At 39.4% G+C, this 14,860-nt stretch overlaps 1 protein-coding gene across 1 annotated transcript in view; it reads right to left on the reverse strand.

The window, feature by feature from the left end:
- Positions 1–2,770: 2,770 nt before the first annotated feature.
- The window catches only part of ezra (ezrin a), a 19,154-nt gene continuing 7,064 nt past the window's right edge, over positions 2,771–14,860 (reverse strand). The window contains exons 5-13 of the mRNA XM_014018042.1: positions 13,088–13,171; positions 12,687–12,833; positions 11,042–11,138; positions 9,958–10,121; positions 9,720–9,850; positions 8,825–8,985; positions 4,599–4,691; positions 4,082–4,336; positions 2,771–3,294 (exon numbers count right to left, since the gene is read on the reverse strand). Of these exons, the coding sequence (XP_013873496.1) occupies positions 3,130–3,294; positions 4,082–4,336; positions 4,599–4,691; positions 8,825–8,985; positions 9,720–9,850; positions 9,958–10,121; positions 11,042–11,138; positions 12,687–12,833; positions 13,088–13,171 (1,297 nt within the window). The 3' untranslated portion in view covers positions 2,771–3,129. The remainder of the gene's footprint in view (positions 3,295–4,081; positions 4,337–4,598; positions 4,692–8,824; positions 8,986–9,719; positions 9,851–9,957; positions 10,122–11,041; positions 11,139–12,686; positions 12,834–13,087; positions 13,172–14,860) is intronic.

Consider the following 14,860-nt stretch of genomic DNA (forward strand, 5'->3'; position numbering starts at 1 on the left):
TGTTTGTCGACCGCCGGGAAATCAAAGGGCCATTACGCGCGTCTGTACTTCCTGTTAGCAAAATATCTATTGAACCAATGAACGGATTTTGATGAAACGTTCAGGAAAAAAATGATTGGACACTATCTAAACCTGAATAACTTTTGGAGTCAATCCAACTCAAAATGGCTACACCAGCTAAGCGACAGCAAACACAAAAATGGCTCTAACTCAATTAATTTAGCAAATGTCAAGCTAAAGTTTGTATTGGTAGTAACTGAGAGTCATCCTCAACTTGCAGTCTGACCTCTTACTGATCGACATCTGGAATTAAATCTTTGCCTGTTACTGTTGTAGATCTGTCTGTTAGCAAAATATCTCTTGAACCAATGAACAGATTTCAACGAAACTCTCCGGAAGTAATGATTGGATGGACCTCTACAACTGAATAACCTCTTGGGTGATTTTGATTAAAGATGGCCACAACAGCAAAGCAACTATAGCAAACACAAAGATGGCTCTAATTCTATTAATTTTACAGACAAAAAGATAAACTTTGTTTTGATGGTAGCTGAGAGTCATTCTCAACTAATAGTCTAAGTTCTTACTGATAGAGCAAGATTAGTCCTCAAAACTTTGTCTGCTGTAAAGTCTGTCTGCCTGTTAGCAAAATATCTCATAAACCAATGGACGTATTTAATGAATTTTTTAGAAAGTAACGCTTGGATGCACATTTGCAGATGAATATATTTTGAAGTCAGTCCAATTCAAGATAGCCTCAACAGCTAAGCGTATTTAGCAAACACAAAAATGGCTATAACTCAGTTAATTTAGCAAATATTAAGCTAAAGTTTGTTTTGGTTGTAGGTGAGAGTCATCCCCAACTTACAGTCTGACCTCTAATGATCATGCAAGATCTGTTCTTAAAACTTTATCTGTTGCCATAAGCTGTTGTAATCAAGTTTGTCCATCTGTTAGCAAATTATATCATAAAAGCACAGGATGGGTTTTAATGAAACTCTCAGAATGCAGTCATTGGAAGTACATACAAATGATTAACTGTTGGAGTCAATCCAGTTTCCAATGGTTTCCAGTCAACTCACAGATATGAGAATTTGCAACATTACATGAAATTTTGAAGATTTGACCAAAGCTCAGTATCTTCTCAAGATGAGCTCAGTTTCAAACCCTAATCTGAGAGGTGGAGAGTGATGTGCATTCTTTAGAGGAAGACTGTCTTTAKTTAAGAAGAATATTTACATGTAGCAGATGTTCAAACCGTCTCTGTTTACTGACTCCACAAGTTGTAACCTGATGATAACCACTGTTTTATAGTGCAAATATTTATCAGGCACATCATCTTCACAGTGAGCATGTGCACCTTCTGTCAGAAACAAACCACTTCCTGCTGCAGCACTACAGTGACGCAAAACTACCTGAAATGACATTTTCCACTTACAGTGAAAAAAAAAAGCAACTCACTATTCTGTACAATATTTTAGGACAGCTGCCACTTAAAACAATGAAACATCTTGTTTTTCTCTAGGCACTCTTGTGGATCTAGATTTAAAATTTATTGTGGGTGGCATCATGTTTCAATGGGTCTGTGCATATGAGTTACACAAACAACATAAAACAACAGTTATTAAAGGATTGCTTTTTGGGTACTTCATTTTCCCTGCCACAGATTCAGTTAAGATTCAGAAAGTGTGGATTGCTCTCTCCAGGTTGGAGGAGGAGGTTCTGCCTCAATTGGAGGATTTTAAATATCTCAGGGTTTTGTTCACAAGTGAGGAAAGAATGGAGCGGGAGATGGATCGGTGCAGCTTCCACAGTTTTGTAAATCCTGTACCGGTCTGTTGTGGTGAAGAGGGAGCTGAGCTGTAAGGCAAAGCTCTCTGTTTACCGTCCACTCTCCTATACCCTCACCTACGGCCACCAACTTTAGGTAGTGACCAAACAAACAAGTTCGTGGTTACAGGTGTTCAAAACAAGTTTTTTCCGCAGGGTAGCTGGATAGAGACGGTGAGAAGTTCATTTATCTAGGAGAGACTCAGAGTAGAGCTGCTGCTCCTCCACATCCAGAGGAGCCAGTTGAGGTGGTTCGAGCATCTGGTATAGATTCCCCCTGACGCCTCAGGTTTTCAGAGCATGCTTGACTCGTCGGAGAACCCAGGAAAGACCCAGGACACACTGGAGAGACTATCAAGGCTGGCCACCTCAGAGTCCTCCCAGAGGACTTGGAAGAAGTGGCTGAGGAAAAACAAGTCTGCGCTTCCCTTGTTCTGACTCCGTAACAAGCAGAAGGTTGTGGATGGATTTTCAAGAACAACTCTTCACCAAAATGGATGAGTAGTTTTATTAGTAGAAGAGACATTTTCTGTTCTTAAAAAAAATGCTGGATGAAACATCAGCTGCATCCATTAAATGTGACAATGACAAATGTGACAATTCTCCAGGCATGCACTGTAAAAAATGAAATGTTGGATTTACTTAACCATGTTATGTTATCTGGTTCCACTTACTGTAACTGAGTTGAGTAAATTCAAAGCAATATACCAGTTTTTTARCCAAAGAACATGAGTGTGTTGCTTTGAATTTAYTCAACTCAGTTAAGTGGAACCAGGTAACATAACATGGTTAAGTAARWCCAAMATTTCAATTTTAGAGKGTGTGGAGCATTTTAAAACACGATCTTAAGTATTTTAGTAAGGTTTTTCTGCTCCATGATGTGTCACCAAAATCTTCTTGTTTTGCTTTAAGAATGTCAGTCCAACAAAACACAACGAAGTCAAAGAATCGGCAGTTTGCAGCACGATGGGTTTTTATTAAATAAATCTAAATGGAGTCACTTCTGTTTGATGTCACAATAAAACTGCTAATCAAAATGACAACTTTTAACACCACAGATGTTTCCTGTTCTGTCCTCATGCCAGCTTCATTTGGACGTTACAGCTGGTTATCAGACTGACAAACACATCGTCATCCAGAATTACATTTGAATGAAAATAAACACAAGAAATGTTTTACATATAACCAACCAAATGCACAGAGGCACTGTCTTCAGTTCTTCAACATCTGCCTGTTACCATGCTGAACAGATCCTTATCAGGGTATTGGGACAGATGTCTTCAGGTCTTTTATTGGTTCCTACAAAGCCTCAAACTCATCGATTCTCTGCTTGGTGTTGCCCAGACGGATCTGCTTCAGGGTCTTGTACTTGTCGCGTCCAGCTCGGACGTTCTCAGCGTGCAGCATGTCATACTGGGTCTTCTTACTGTCATCTCGGGCGTATGCCAGATCTGAGCTCAGGTCCTGTGAACGAGGCAGGTTTAGTGTTTAAATCATGGGGAGGCAACAATTTATAAAAGAAAAACTTTCCGAAAAATACAGTTTTAACATATTTTAATGTTAAAACTGGAACATTTTTGTTTTATTACTGCTACAAAACAAAGTAATAAACTTTAATTGTGCACATGGGTTGTTAAAAAAAATTTTATATGACAAAAATTTGTCTAATGAAGAGCTGTTAATTGGGAATTTGCTGAAGAACTTGAAACTGAGTTGAAAAAGCTAAAAGAAGCCGAACACTAGCTAAAAGGAGAAAATACTAGCCAAAAGAAAAGAGAACCAAAATGTAAGCTAAGAGTTTAAAGTAGCAAAACCTAAAGTTTAAAGTAGTAAAACACTAATTAAAATGTAATGGATATCTAAAAGCTAAAAGTACAAAAAAAGATAAAATGCTAACTAAAATCCAATGTTAACAAAACACCTAAAACTTAAAAGGAGCAAAATGCTATCTAGAACAAGTAAAATGCTTACCAGAAGTAGCAAAACAATATTTAAAGGCTGTAATAAAAGCCTAACTCAAAGCTAACAAAGGCTAAAGACTAGTTAAAATCTAAAAGTACCTTAAAATGCTGTTCTCTGTAGATTTCAAATAACAATAAAGGAATTGAATAGACTTCAAAATATTTTAAACATTTTCTAAGTTAAATAAATATTTAGAAAAAGAACGAATGTTCCAAAAAAAATTCAGTTGGAATGAGCTGAAAACTTTGTCTGAGACCTGTCCCCCCTCCTTCCCTCTGCTGAAACTCACCATCAGCTGTCTCTTCAGGCGCTCGTTCTTCTCGGCCTCGGTAAGTCTCTCCTCCTCCTGGCGGTGGTCGATGCCCTGCGTCTGCAGCTCGGCGCTGTAGGTGCTGTTCTCTTCGCTGTGCTCGTGGTCACTTTCGTTGTCTGAGGAGGAGGAGGAGGAGGAGGAGGACCCAGCTGTGGGAGCCGAGTTGGCGGGGCTCATCACACTCTGCAGCTCCTCTTTTGTCTTTATCAGGTTTTCCTCCACTTCCATAGCCTGAAAGAAGAGAAACATTAACATGGATGTTAGGGTTAACCAGGACGTGGTTACATTTAGCAAAGATACAATCCTAAAAGTCACGACGCTAGAATTTTAGGAGCAGTTGAAGAACAAGTCAAGCTGTTTCTGGATCTGTTAATCATGGTTAAGTGACTCTGGAATATGACTCTTAAAGACAGAAAAATGAAGAACAAAGCCCATCATCTGGTCTAAAGGTAACTTCCTTGTCTTCATCTTTAATGTGACGTTAGAAACTAACCTTGGTGTGCCATGTCTCAGCTTCTTCTTCCTTTGCTTTCTTTGCCTCCTCCAGGATGCTGATCTTAGTGGTGTACTCGGCCAGTTCTGCAGCCTGAAGGGTAGTGACACAAAATATGTTCWGGTCAAAACTAAGACCCACGAGTACATGGTTATCTCGACAGTCTCATCAGGACATGCTGTTGTCACCTCACCAATAAACACAGACAGGACAGGGGAAACAAAATCACAAAACGTCATACAGTGTACTTTATAAGAAAAAAATAACATTTTTGGTTGAAGTATTCTTCAAACAAAATCAGCACAAGAGTCTGATGGTATTTTTATGTTTTTCCCAAGTTACACAGGAGGAATGACAAATTAAAAGACGGGGAAAAAATCCTTCACGTCCAGAGCTGAAGAGACTTGAACTTAAAATAATCAAAGTCTGTGGAAGCTTTAGTTCCTTTTGAATTCTCAGGGAATTTTAGAGAAAACCAATAAGTCCTGTTCTAGTGAGAAAACACTTGTCTTGCCTGTACTGTACGTTGTACCAAGAAGTTGTAGGAGAAAAAGTTTGAAAAAAAAATTAGACCATCAGAGATGGAGGAGTTTAAGTTACTGCGAGGGAGGGGTCCAGCATGAGAAGGATCAAAGACCTCATTCTCAGACATGAGGGCGTCTCTTCAGTCAGTTTTGGTAAAGAAGGAGTCAAGTCGAAAGGCAAAGCTCTCAATTTACTGGTCTGTCTATGTTCCAACCCTCACCGATGGTCATGAGTTTCGGATCATGACCAAAGAACAAAATTCCAGAAACAAGTGGCTGAAATTAGGGCCTTGTAGGTGAAGTGAGGAGCTCAGCTATCTGGGGGGAGTATGGAGTACAGCTGCTGCTCCTCCATATCAAAAGGAGTCAGTTCATGTAGTTCAGGCCTCCCTTTGGAGATTTTCAGGGCATGTTCCACTGGAAAGAGATCCTGGAGACCCGGAGAATGCTGGAGGGATCTTCTGTTGACTGGGAATATCTTAGGACCCCCTAGGAGAAGCTGGAGAAGAGACATGTCTCGGTTTCTCTACTGGACTTGTTGCCTCTACCGACCATGGACGAGTGAAGATGGAGATGAAGACGTCAGTGTAAAATCATTAACTGTGACCGAACATTCCAGTCGACATTGGACTTTTTTTTTTATTTTGCAAAGTTGTGAACACCACTATGAAAGCTCAGCACACTAGTGTTGTCCTGATGCAAATACAGGCATTTCTATAAGTACTTTATACTTGTACAATATGTCCAGATACTGGGGACTGATACCAGTATCAATACTCATACTCCATTGAATGTAGCCCAGTGGTCCAGTCTAGCTTTTATCATCTGAGGCTTATAAGTAAAGTCAAGGATTATCTTTCTCATAATGCCATTGAGAGGGTTATTCATGCTTTTATCACTTCTAGACTGGACTACTGCCACTCTCTCTATTGTGGAATTGACCAGTCTGTAGTTCGTCATCTACAGCTGGTTCAGAATTCAGCTGGCCGTTTACCAACAGGGACAAGATGACATGAAAACATCACCCTGATTTTGTCTTTCCTTCACTGGCTGCCTGTTACTTTTACAATTGTTTTAAAGATTTTGTTCTTAGGTTTTAAATGTCTAAATGGTCTAGCACCTCTTTAGCTTACAGAGGTTTTACAATCACACATTCCGAGTAGATCTCTAAGATCTATAGATCAAAAGCTTTTAGTTGTTCTCTGTGACCAGGAGAGACGGAGCTTTTTCAGTCACAAGTCTAACAATCTCCCATTGTCTGTGAGGTCCGCTGGATCTGTAAATGGTTTTAAGTCTCTTTTAAAAACTCATAATTTAAAACAGGCATATAATTCCAGAGAGCCTGATCATAAGGGCAGCCTTTGTTAATTTTTTACTTCATTGTTTATTCTGTTAACCTTGTATTCTGCTTAGAGTTTGTATTATTACCACTATTTTTTTTCTTTTAGTTCTGATGTACTTGTACAGCACCTTTGTTTTTAAAGTGCTTTAGAAATAAACATTAATAATGATGATTATGAATGTGTTAGAGTTTACATTTCAAGTGAAAAGTTGATCATTTCAATGTTTGGGAAAGTTATACAAGTTGAAAAAAAAACCTTAGTTTTATTTATTTTGCAGTAGTATCTATCCAACTGCTGCCAAACAGCAGTTCAGATTACCCACCTTTTGTAGACCTTGGAGTGGGTGCTAGAGAGCTCCTAATGGGGACTCCCTTGCTGGAATCTTGCTGTAGTCATTAGCTGGGGGACTTCAACGTTCACCTGGGCAATGACAGTAAGACCTGGAGGGGTGTGGTTTGGAGGGGTTTGGTTGGGACCCAAATCACCCCTCCAATCTGAACCCGAGTTGTGTTTTGTTATTGGACTTCTGTGCTCGTCATGGATTGTCCATAACGAACACCATCTTCAAGCATAAGSGTGTCCATATGTGCTCTTGGCATCAGGACACCCTAGGCCGCAGTTTGATGATCGATTTTGTTGTCGTTTCATCTGATCCGTGGCCACATGTCTTGGACACTCAGGTGATTTAAAAAGGGGGACCACAGAGTGTGTTCCAACTACAGGAGCATCACACTTCTGAGCCTGCCTGGTAACATCTATTCAGGGGTCCTGGAGACGARRGTCCATCGGAYAGTTGAATCTCAGATTCAGGAAGAGCAGTGTGGTTTTCGTCCTGGTCGTGGAACACTGGACCAGCTCTACACCCTCAGCAGGGGAGGGTGCGTGGGAGTTCGCTCAACCAGTCTACATGTGTTTTGTGGACTCAGAGAAGGTATTCGACCGTGTCCCTTGGGGACTCCTGTGGGGGGTACTCCGGGAGTATGGGGTACCAGACCCGTTGATACGGGCTGTTAGGTCCCAGTACAACCAGTGTCAGAGCCTGGTCTGCATTGCTGGAAGTAAGTCGGACTCATTTCTAGTGAGAATTAGACTCCACCAAGGTTGCCCTTTGTCACAGACTCTGTTCTTTTTGGACATAATTTCTAGGCCAGGAGTAGGATCAGTGCCTCCAAATCTGAGACCATGGGCTTGAGCCAGAAAAGGATGAGTGCCTCCTCTGTGTCGGGGAAGAAGTCCTGCCCCAAGTATCTCGAGGTCTTGTTCACGAATGAGGGAAGAATGGAGCAGGAGATCGACAGGCAGATTGGTGCAGCGTCTGCAGTGATGCGGGCGCTGTACCGGTCTGTTGTGGTGAAGCGAGAGCTGAGCCAGAAGGCGAAGCTCTCAGTTTACTGGTCAGTCTACGTTCCTACCCTCATCTATGGTCACCAACTTTGGGTAGTGACCGAATGAACGAGATCGCAGATACAAGCGGCCAAAATGAGTTTCCTCTGCAGGGTGTCTGGGCTCTCCCTTAGAGATAGGGTGAGAAGCTTGGTCATCTGGGAGAGACTCAGAGTAGAGCCGCTGCTCCTCCACGTCGAGAGGAGCCAGTTGAGGTGGCTCAGGCATCTGGTAAGGATGCCTCCTGGACGCCTTCCTGGTGAGGTGTTCCAGGCACGTCCCACTGGGAGGAGACCCAGAGAAAGACCAGGACACGCTGGAGGGACTATGTTTCTCGGCTGGCCTGGGAATGCCTTGGGATTCCCCCAGAGGAGCTGGCTTAAGTGTCTGGGGAGAGGGAAGTCTGTGTTTCTCTGCTTAGGCTGCTGCCCCCGCGACCCGATCCCGGATAAGCAGAAGAAAATGGATGTATGGATCTATTATGCTGTATTTTTGATAAGATCCAGTCAGAAGGGCTGTAGGCCGATAAGAAAGGAGAACCACCTTGTTCTAGCTAAAACAAATGCGTTTTTAAAGTCATTGGGTAATGTTTAAGTTCTAACACTGTAAGTACTTAGAAGCGGTACTAAGTATCGGCAAGTACTCAGATTGAAGTGTTTGTACTCGGTTTGAGAAAAACTGGTGTCGGGGCACCTCGTTAGCCCATCATTGCTGATGAAACTATATGTCTTGGTGTATATTTTGCATGTTTTATATCAAAGCTGTGTRACAAAAAACAAGACAAACATGTTCAACAGCTTTAACGATAAAAAGTCTAAATGCTGTTTTAGTCCAGAGACATAATTCTTTTTTGACATTTTCCAATAAATTCTCTGATCGTGACTCATACGCTGAAGATTGTTAAAACTGCTGCTCGAGCAGCTCATGTGTGTTTACAATTAATCAGGACTTGTTCACTTGTGCGCTGTACACTCACCAGCTGCTCCTGGCTCTTCATCTGCTCCTCAGCTTGCCTGGCCAGCTCCTCCTTGGCAATTATGGCCTCCATCCTCTCAGCCTCCAGCCGGGCCGCCTCCTGCTCCACCCTCCTCCTCTCCTCCTCCAGCCTCATGGCCCGCTCCAGCTGCTCCTGAAGCTCTGCGGGCCCAAGTCAGCACACGGGAAAATCTATTAGGCACTGCAGCATCGCAGGGCGGGAAGCTTTGTGTTCTGATCAGCTCAGTGTTTTGACCATTTGTTTTGTCTTCAAACACTCTAAGTTTGCTTCGAGTTAATGAAAATAAAACCCAAAAGGTTAATGAAAGAAAAATCAGAAACTGATGTAGTTTTTAAAATTTTCTTTACAATTTGGGAACATTTAAAACACGTATCAGCTAGCTACTACCATGTAAAATTTAAGGTTAGTATCTGTAAAACGACCTAAATTAGCGCTGTTTTTGTGCCTGCTGTTGCAGTCATCTTGAAATGGGTTGCCTCCATAAGTTAATCAGTTATAAATGTATATTCAGGGATTACTTCCTGAGAGTTTTAGCAAATTCTGTCCAGTGGTTCATTAGATATTATGCTAACACAACAAATTAACACACAGACATTTCAACCCTTTGTCCTTGGCAGCAACTTAGAAAGTTAATCATTTAAAAATTGACGAGCAGCATCAGAGAATCAACTTCCACAGATATACAGTAGATTATTTAGTGTCTCTTCAGCAGATCAACAGCAGAGGGCAGTAGTCTTTTTGCACCAATCCAAATCAAATAAAAATAAAACTGGCACAGTTTCCAATTCTGTGTTTTAGAATCTATTTTTCACCCAGCTACAAGCCTTTTAATTAACACTGTACTGATTGGATGCGATGATGTGAGGTGCTTCACCTCTCTCTGCTCTCTTGGTCGTTTCTTCAAATTGGTAAAGCTTCACCATCAGCTCCTGCTTTTCTCTCTCCATCTGCTCCTTCTCCTTCTCGATGGCCTCTCTCCTCCTCTTCTCACTGTCTAGCTGATCTCTGTCGTGCGTACACACACACGCGCGCGCACACATACATAAAACACACATAAACATCCAGATCGTGTGCTCAGATCCCACTTCTCAGCTTCAGCTGGGTCGTCCTACCTCTCCAGCTTCTTCTGCTGCCGTTCTTGTTTGGCCTGAGCCTTCATCTGCTGAACCTCGATGGTGTCGGCCTTGCGGCGGCGGATGTACAGGGAATGGTTGCCCATGCACAGCTGCAGGATGCCCTTGTTGACGCGAAGTCGTGGCGCGTAGAATAAAAAGTCCTTTGATGAGTAGAAAAAGAAAACACATCAAACATAAAACACACGCACGTTCAATTTTTTACTGTTTTCCAGCTTTTTTTGTGTTTGCTGTACTTTTTGCAGTCTACTTTGTGCAGTTTTTTTTTATGTGTCAAAAGGTTCAGATCAATCAGGAATTGTGTGCCATGACCTTTGGTGTTTGTGACTATGGTCTTTAGCTAGAATTTTGATTCTTTTAGCTCTTTTTACCTTAATCTTGAAACTAGACTTTGCTATGTTTAGCTTCTAGCTAGTCTTTTGCTAGTTTTAGCTACTCTTTCACTATTTTTATTAGCCTAAACCTTTGCTGCCCTATCCCTAGCCTTTTGCTATTTTTAGCTTCCCTCCACACTTTTGCTTTTTTAGTACGAAGCTAGATTTTTAATAAATTTTGTTCTTTTGGTAATCTTAGCCAGCATATTTGTATTTTGGCTAAAGCTAACATTTTGTCCTTTTAGCTAGAATTGTGCTTCTTTTAGTGCTTTGTCACTTTAATCTTGTACATTGACTTTGGCATCTAACTAGCCTTTTGCTACTTTTAGCTAGCCTTTTACTGTTTTTAGTAAACTTTTATTGTCTTTTCACTATTTTTAATCTAACTACTTTAGCTACTTTTAACGTGAAGCTATAGCATCTTAATACATTTTGATCTTTTGAATGCAAAATGTTAAGGCTAACATTTTGCTCCTTTTAAGTTTTTGCTAGTATTCAGCTTATTTCAGGTTTTATAACTCAGTTTCAGCTTCCTCAGCATTTTTCAGCAAAGTTATACAGCACTTAGAAAACTGAGCAGCAATGTCTAAAATGTTTAGATCAACTTGTTGAGTGATCATTTCCTTTTGTAACATTCAAAGTTGACCTGTTTATAAATGTCATTTGTTTTAGATGAATGAAATACTTACAGGAGCCTTCTTGTCTAGGGGCTTGATGACAAATTTCTTGTCATTAAAAGAAATGTTTCTAATTTCACTCCATGGGAATCCAATCTTTGGGGTGAGTCTAGAAGAGTTTAAAGAAAAGGCTGTAAGTATGATCCTGACGCAGCATCAGGACAGTGAGGAGGTTTAAATACATGTTAGTGCAGAATCAAGAGAAACGGGTCAATGGCCTCCTGAAAACAAATCCTCGTGGTCAGTCTGTCATTCCAAACTTGACAGAGAAAAAAGAAAAAACATCACAGGTCAATGACTGAGATTTTACTGTCTGTGTGTCGCCCTTATGGCAGGTCTGAACTCACTATGAATAAATAATTACAGAAACTGATGTTAGCAAGATTTCTGGTTTTCATTATGCAATTCATTCATAAAAAAATGGTTAAATTTTTTTTTTCAGACTCAAATTTTCAAAAATCTTGGTGAGCTTTCCGGCCAGCAGACGTTTTGACAGAAAAGTTGTATATTATTGCTGTATATCAGTAGTTATTTAGCCATAAATCATGCACGATTCTACTACTGCACATAACCTTTGCATCTTATTATAGTTTAAATTGAGACGAGCAGCATTTTTTTTCTAGAGGGCCACATAGCCCTACGAAAAGCCATCAACCAGTCACATTTATACTGGAAAAGTCCTTTTCCAGACAGCTCATTGGAAAGATGATGGCAGGCTTTTCTTCCATTTTTTTATTTGGAGAAGTTGAAGCTTAAGGCCCTGTCACACTAGACAACTTAAGCCAACTTATGAAACATTTTGTATGTCTAAATTGCTAATAAAAGTTGTATATTTGATCAATTTGTTCAAATTACACGAGGAACACGCCAAAAAGAAGCTTCCTGTTAAATTTTTTCAATTCCATCTTCAATCTAGATGTGTTTAAAATGTTTATAAGATGGCATAAGTTGTCTAGTGTGACAGGGCCTTTAGTTAGCACACTTGGTCAAAAAATGTCTCTTTGATATTCTCTTGAAATATTAAACTTTTTGTAAACTTCCAAATCTGAACAATATTTATTTTAAAAGCAATAATGTTCAGTCTAGTTCTGGAACCACAAACAACAAACCAAGCAAAGAAAATGTTTGTGTTCAGTGTTTTAAGCTTTACATCCAAAATGTTTAATTTAGACTCTCGATGACCTAAAGTTTCAACATCAAAATGCTGGTTTTCATCGACTCATTTTAAATTTATTTGTTTTAATTAAAGACATCAAGGGCGGAATGAAGATTCTCCAAGGACCACTTCTGACCCTTGAACCACAATGTTGCTCACTTGTGATTGAAAGCAGTGGTTCATTAAACACCAAATGTATTTCTTTAAATAACCTCCAGATTTAATAAAAAATTGCCAATTTTCCAATTCTGATCATAACTTAAATTTAGTATTGTTTAGAATACAATATATTTAGATTCTCTTCATTCCTTTCTCTTTTTTTCACATTTATCCTGACCTGAGAAAATACTAAAAGCACATTCCACACTTTTCAAGACTGTGTACGAGTCCCGAGTAAGAAACACATTACAACTTTTTAGACCATTGACCACAGAGAACACTAAGACACACAGAGCACAATTTGAAAATAAATACAAAATGAAGGCAAACTAATGATCTTACCTGTCCTCTTTTGCATAGATGTTGAGCCCCAGAGTGTCGACTCCCAGCCACAGATCCGTGCCCTTCTTGTTCTTGATCTCAAAATAGTTGACGCCAAACATCTCCAGGTCCTGGGCGATCTTCAGGTATTCAGTCATGGCCTCTTCCCTGATCAAATTATCACAGAAGTTCACTGGAGTGTTGACATCCAGTTCAAATTTGGTGTAATAAGACTTTTCCCTGTCAGTATTTGTTCCATGTTGATTTTTTTAAACAAAATTCAAATRACCAAAAAGCCAAAACACCCACTTTATTATCACCTGAAATAAATAGTAGCTAAACAAACAAGTTTTATTTATAAAAAACTGACTGTAGCTTTAAATTAAAGCTGTGAACACGACCCTCCAACAGCCTTCACTTACTTCAGCATGGATCTGTGCTCCTCATGCCAGACCTGGATCCTCTCCTGCCACTGCTCCTTGGACAGCTTGTGTTGATCTAGAACTCTGAAAAGAGAGAGGAGCTGCTGAAAACCTGATGAGTCTGTGTGTTTATATACAGAACTACATTAAACACATGCTGCAGCACCACACATTTTATTTAGACTGTATTTAATTCAGCAAATATGACCCTTCGTTGATAATGAATTCAATTAGTTAGACATGGATATATTTTGTTGGATATACTCGGTTTAATGCAGCTAAAACTCATCTCAAATCTTAAAATAGAATGTTAAAAATTAATAAGTCTAATCTTTTGTTATGTTTGTAAAGTAACACAGATAGAGAACTGATTGTACAATATACAAAGAGAGCACATTTCTGTGTTGTTGAGGGGGGGGGAGTGTTTGTGCTTTATGCAGAATATATAATATTTTATTTTTGTATGATTTTAGATAATTACGTTTTTCATGCAGTTATTATTACTTTAAATACTTTGGTCGAATTTCAGTTATATGCTGCGATGCAGTGACTCTACCGTATTTACTCATCAAACATACTTCTTTATCCAAAGTGTAGCAAAGTTGCAACTTTACTTTCACATTTTACTCTAAAACATTTTGGTAACAGAGGAGTTCATGGCCAAAGGGCTCAGGTCCTGTGGCTGCAAAACAAACCCATATAACCACCTCCCACCACCGTGCTCCACAGCTGATGTGAGGTGTTTTCTCTAAACATCTCTTCTTTAGTCTCCTCTGTTTAAAGAGCTTTGTTCTAAAAGTGTTTTTGGTTGTTAAATGTTGCTGCCATGTTGTTGTTTTTTTAACAACAAGGAGACCTTTTCTCATTCAACCCTTCAAAGCTAGCCATACTTGTTCAGTTTTTTTTTTCAAATTTTTCGTCATAAATCTTTAATCTGCTAACTGAGGCCTGTAGAGTCTGAGTCGGAGCTCCAGTTTTCTCTGTGTCTGACCTTGGGGTGAATTGTTTTGGTTGTCAACTCTTGAGAAGACAGGCAGCTTTATTAAATGTTCACTTGTGAATATCCTCATATATGTCAAGTTGTATGGATTGTCTGTAAATTACACACATTTTCCACCATTTTGAGCGTAGGGTTAGAGAAAATCTCTTGTATTAAAAAAAATCGAATTTACCGGTATACAAAATTTTTCAAATTTATGTAAGACTGGAAGGAAGTGCTATATTTTAATGAAACTGAAATATTTCTGAAGGCCAGTATACTGTACAGGTTAACATTTGAAGGAGTTGACATGTCTGCTTACTGAGTTTGACTCATTTTGCACGAGTCTGTCATGACTATTTCCTGTAATTTTTTTTATCTTTCTGCACGGTAGCTTGCTTTAATTTTTATTTTTATCTAATTTCACCAAGAGAATAGTCTGGTATGGTAATTTTTATTATTTTTATTTTGAACTATGTTTATTTTTTATTGTTATTATCTTTAATTCTATTATTATTGCTACAATTATATTATTGTATCGTAGAGACCGTACTGATAGGCTTGGAGGTGGTGTTGCAGTTTATGTTCACAAGAAATACTCACATTCTATAATAGAATTGTCAACTGAGTCTGAATCTCTGCAATTAGAAATCAAGCTTACAAATCACCTTTCAGTAACGGTTGTTGTTACATATAAACCTCCAAGTGCAACTAAATATTTAGCACAGCTCACTGACATTATAAAAGGCATAAAATCAAAAGAGTTTGTGATTCTTGGTGATATCAATGTGAAT

The sequence above is a fragment of the Austrofundulus limnaeus genome, unplaced genomic scaffold (assembly GCF_001266775.1).
Source record: "Austrofundulus limnaeus strain Quisiro unplaced genomic scaffold, Austrofundulus_limnaeus-1.0 Scaffold181, whole genome shotgun sequence".
Taxonomy (NCBI): Eukaryota; Metazoa; Chordata; class Actinopteri; order Cyprinodontiformes; family Rivulidae; genus Austrofundulus; species Austrofundulus limnaeus.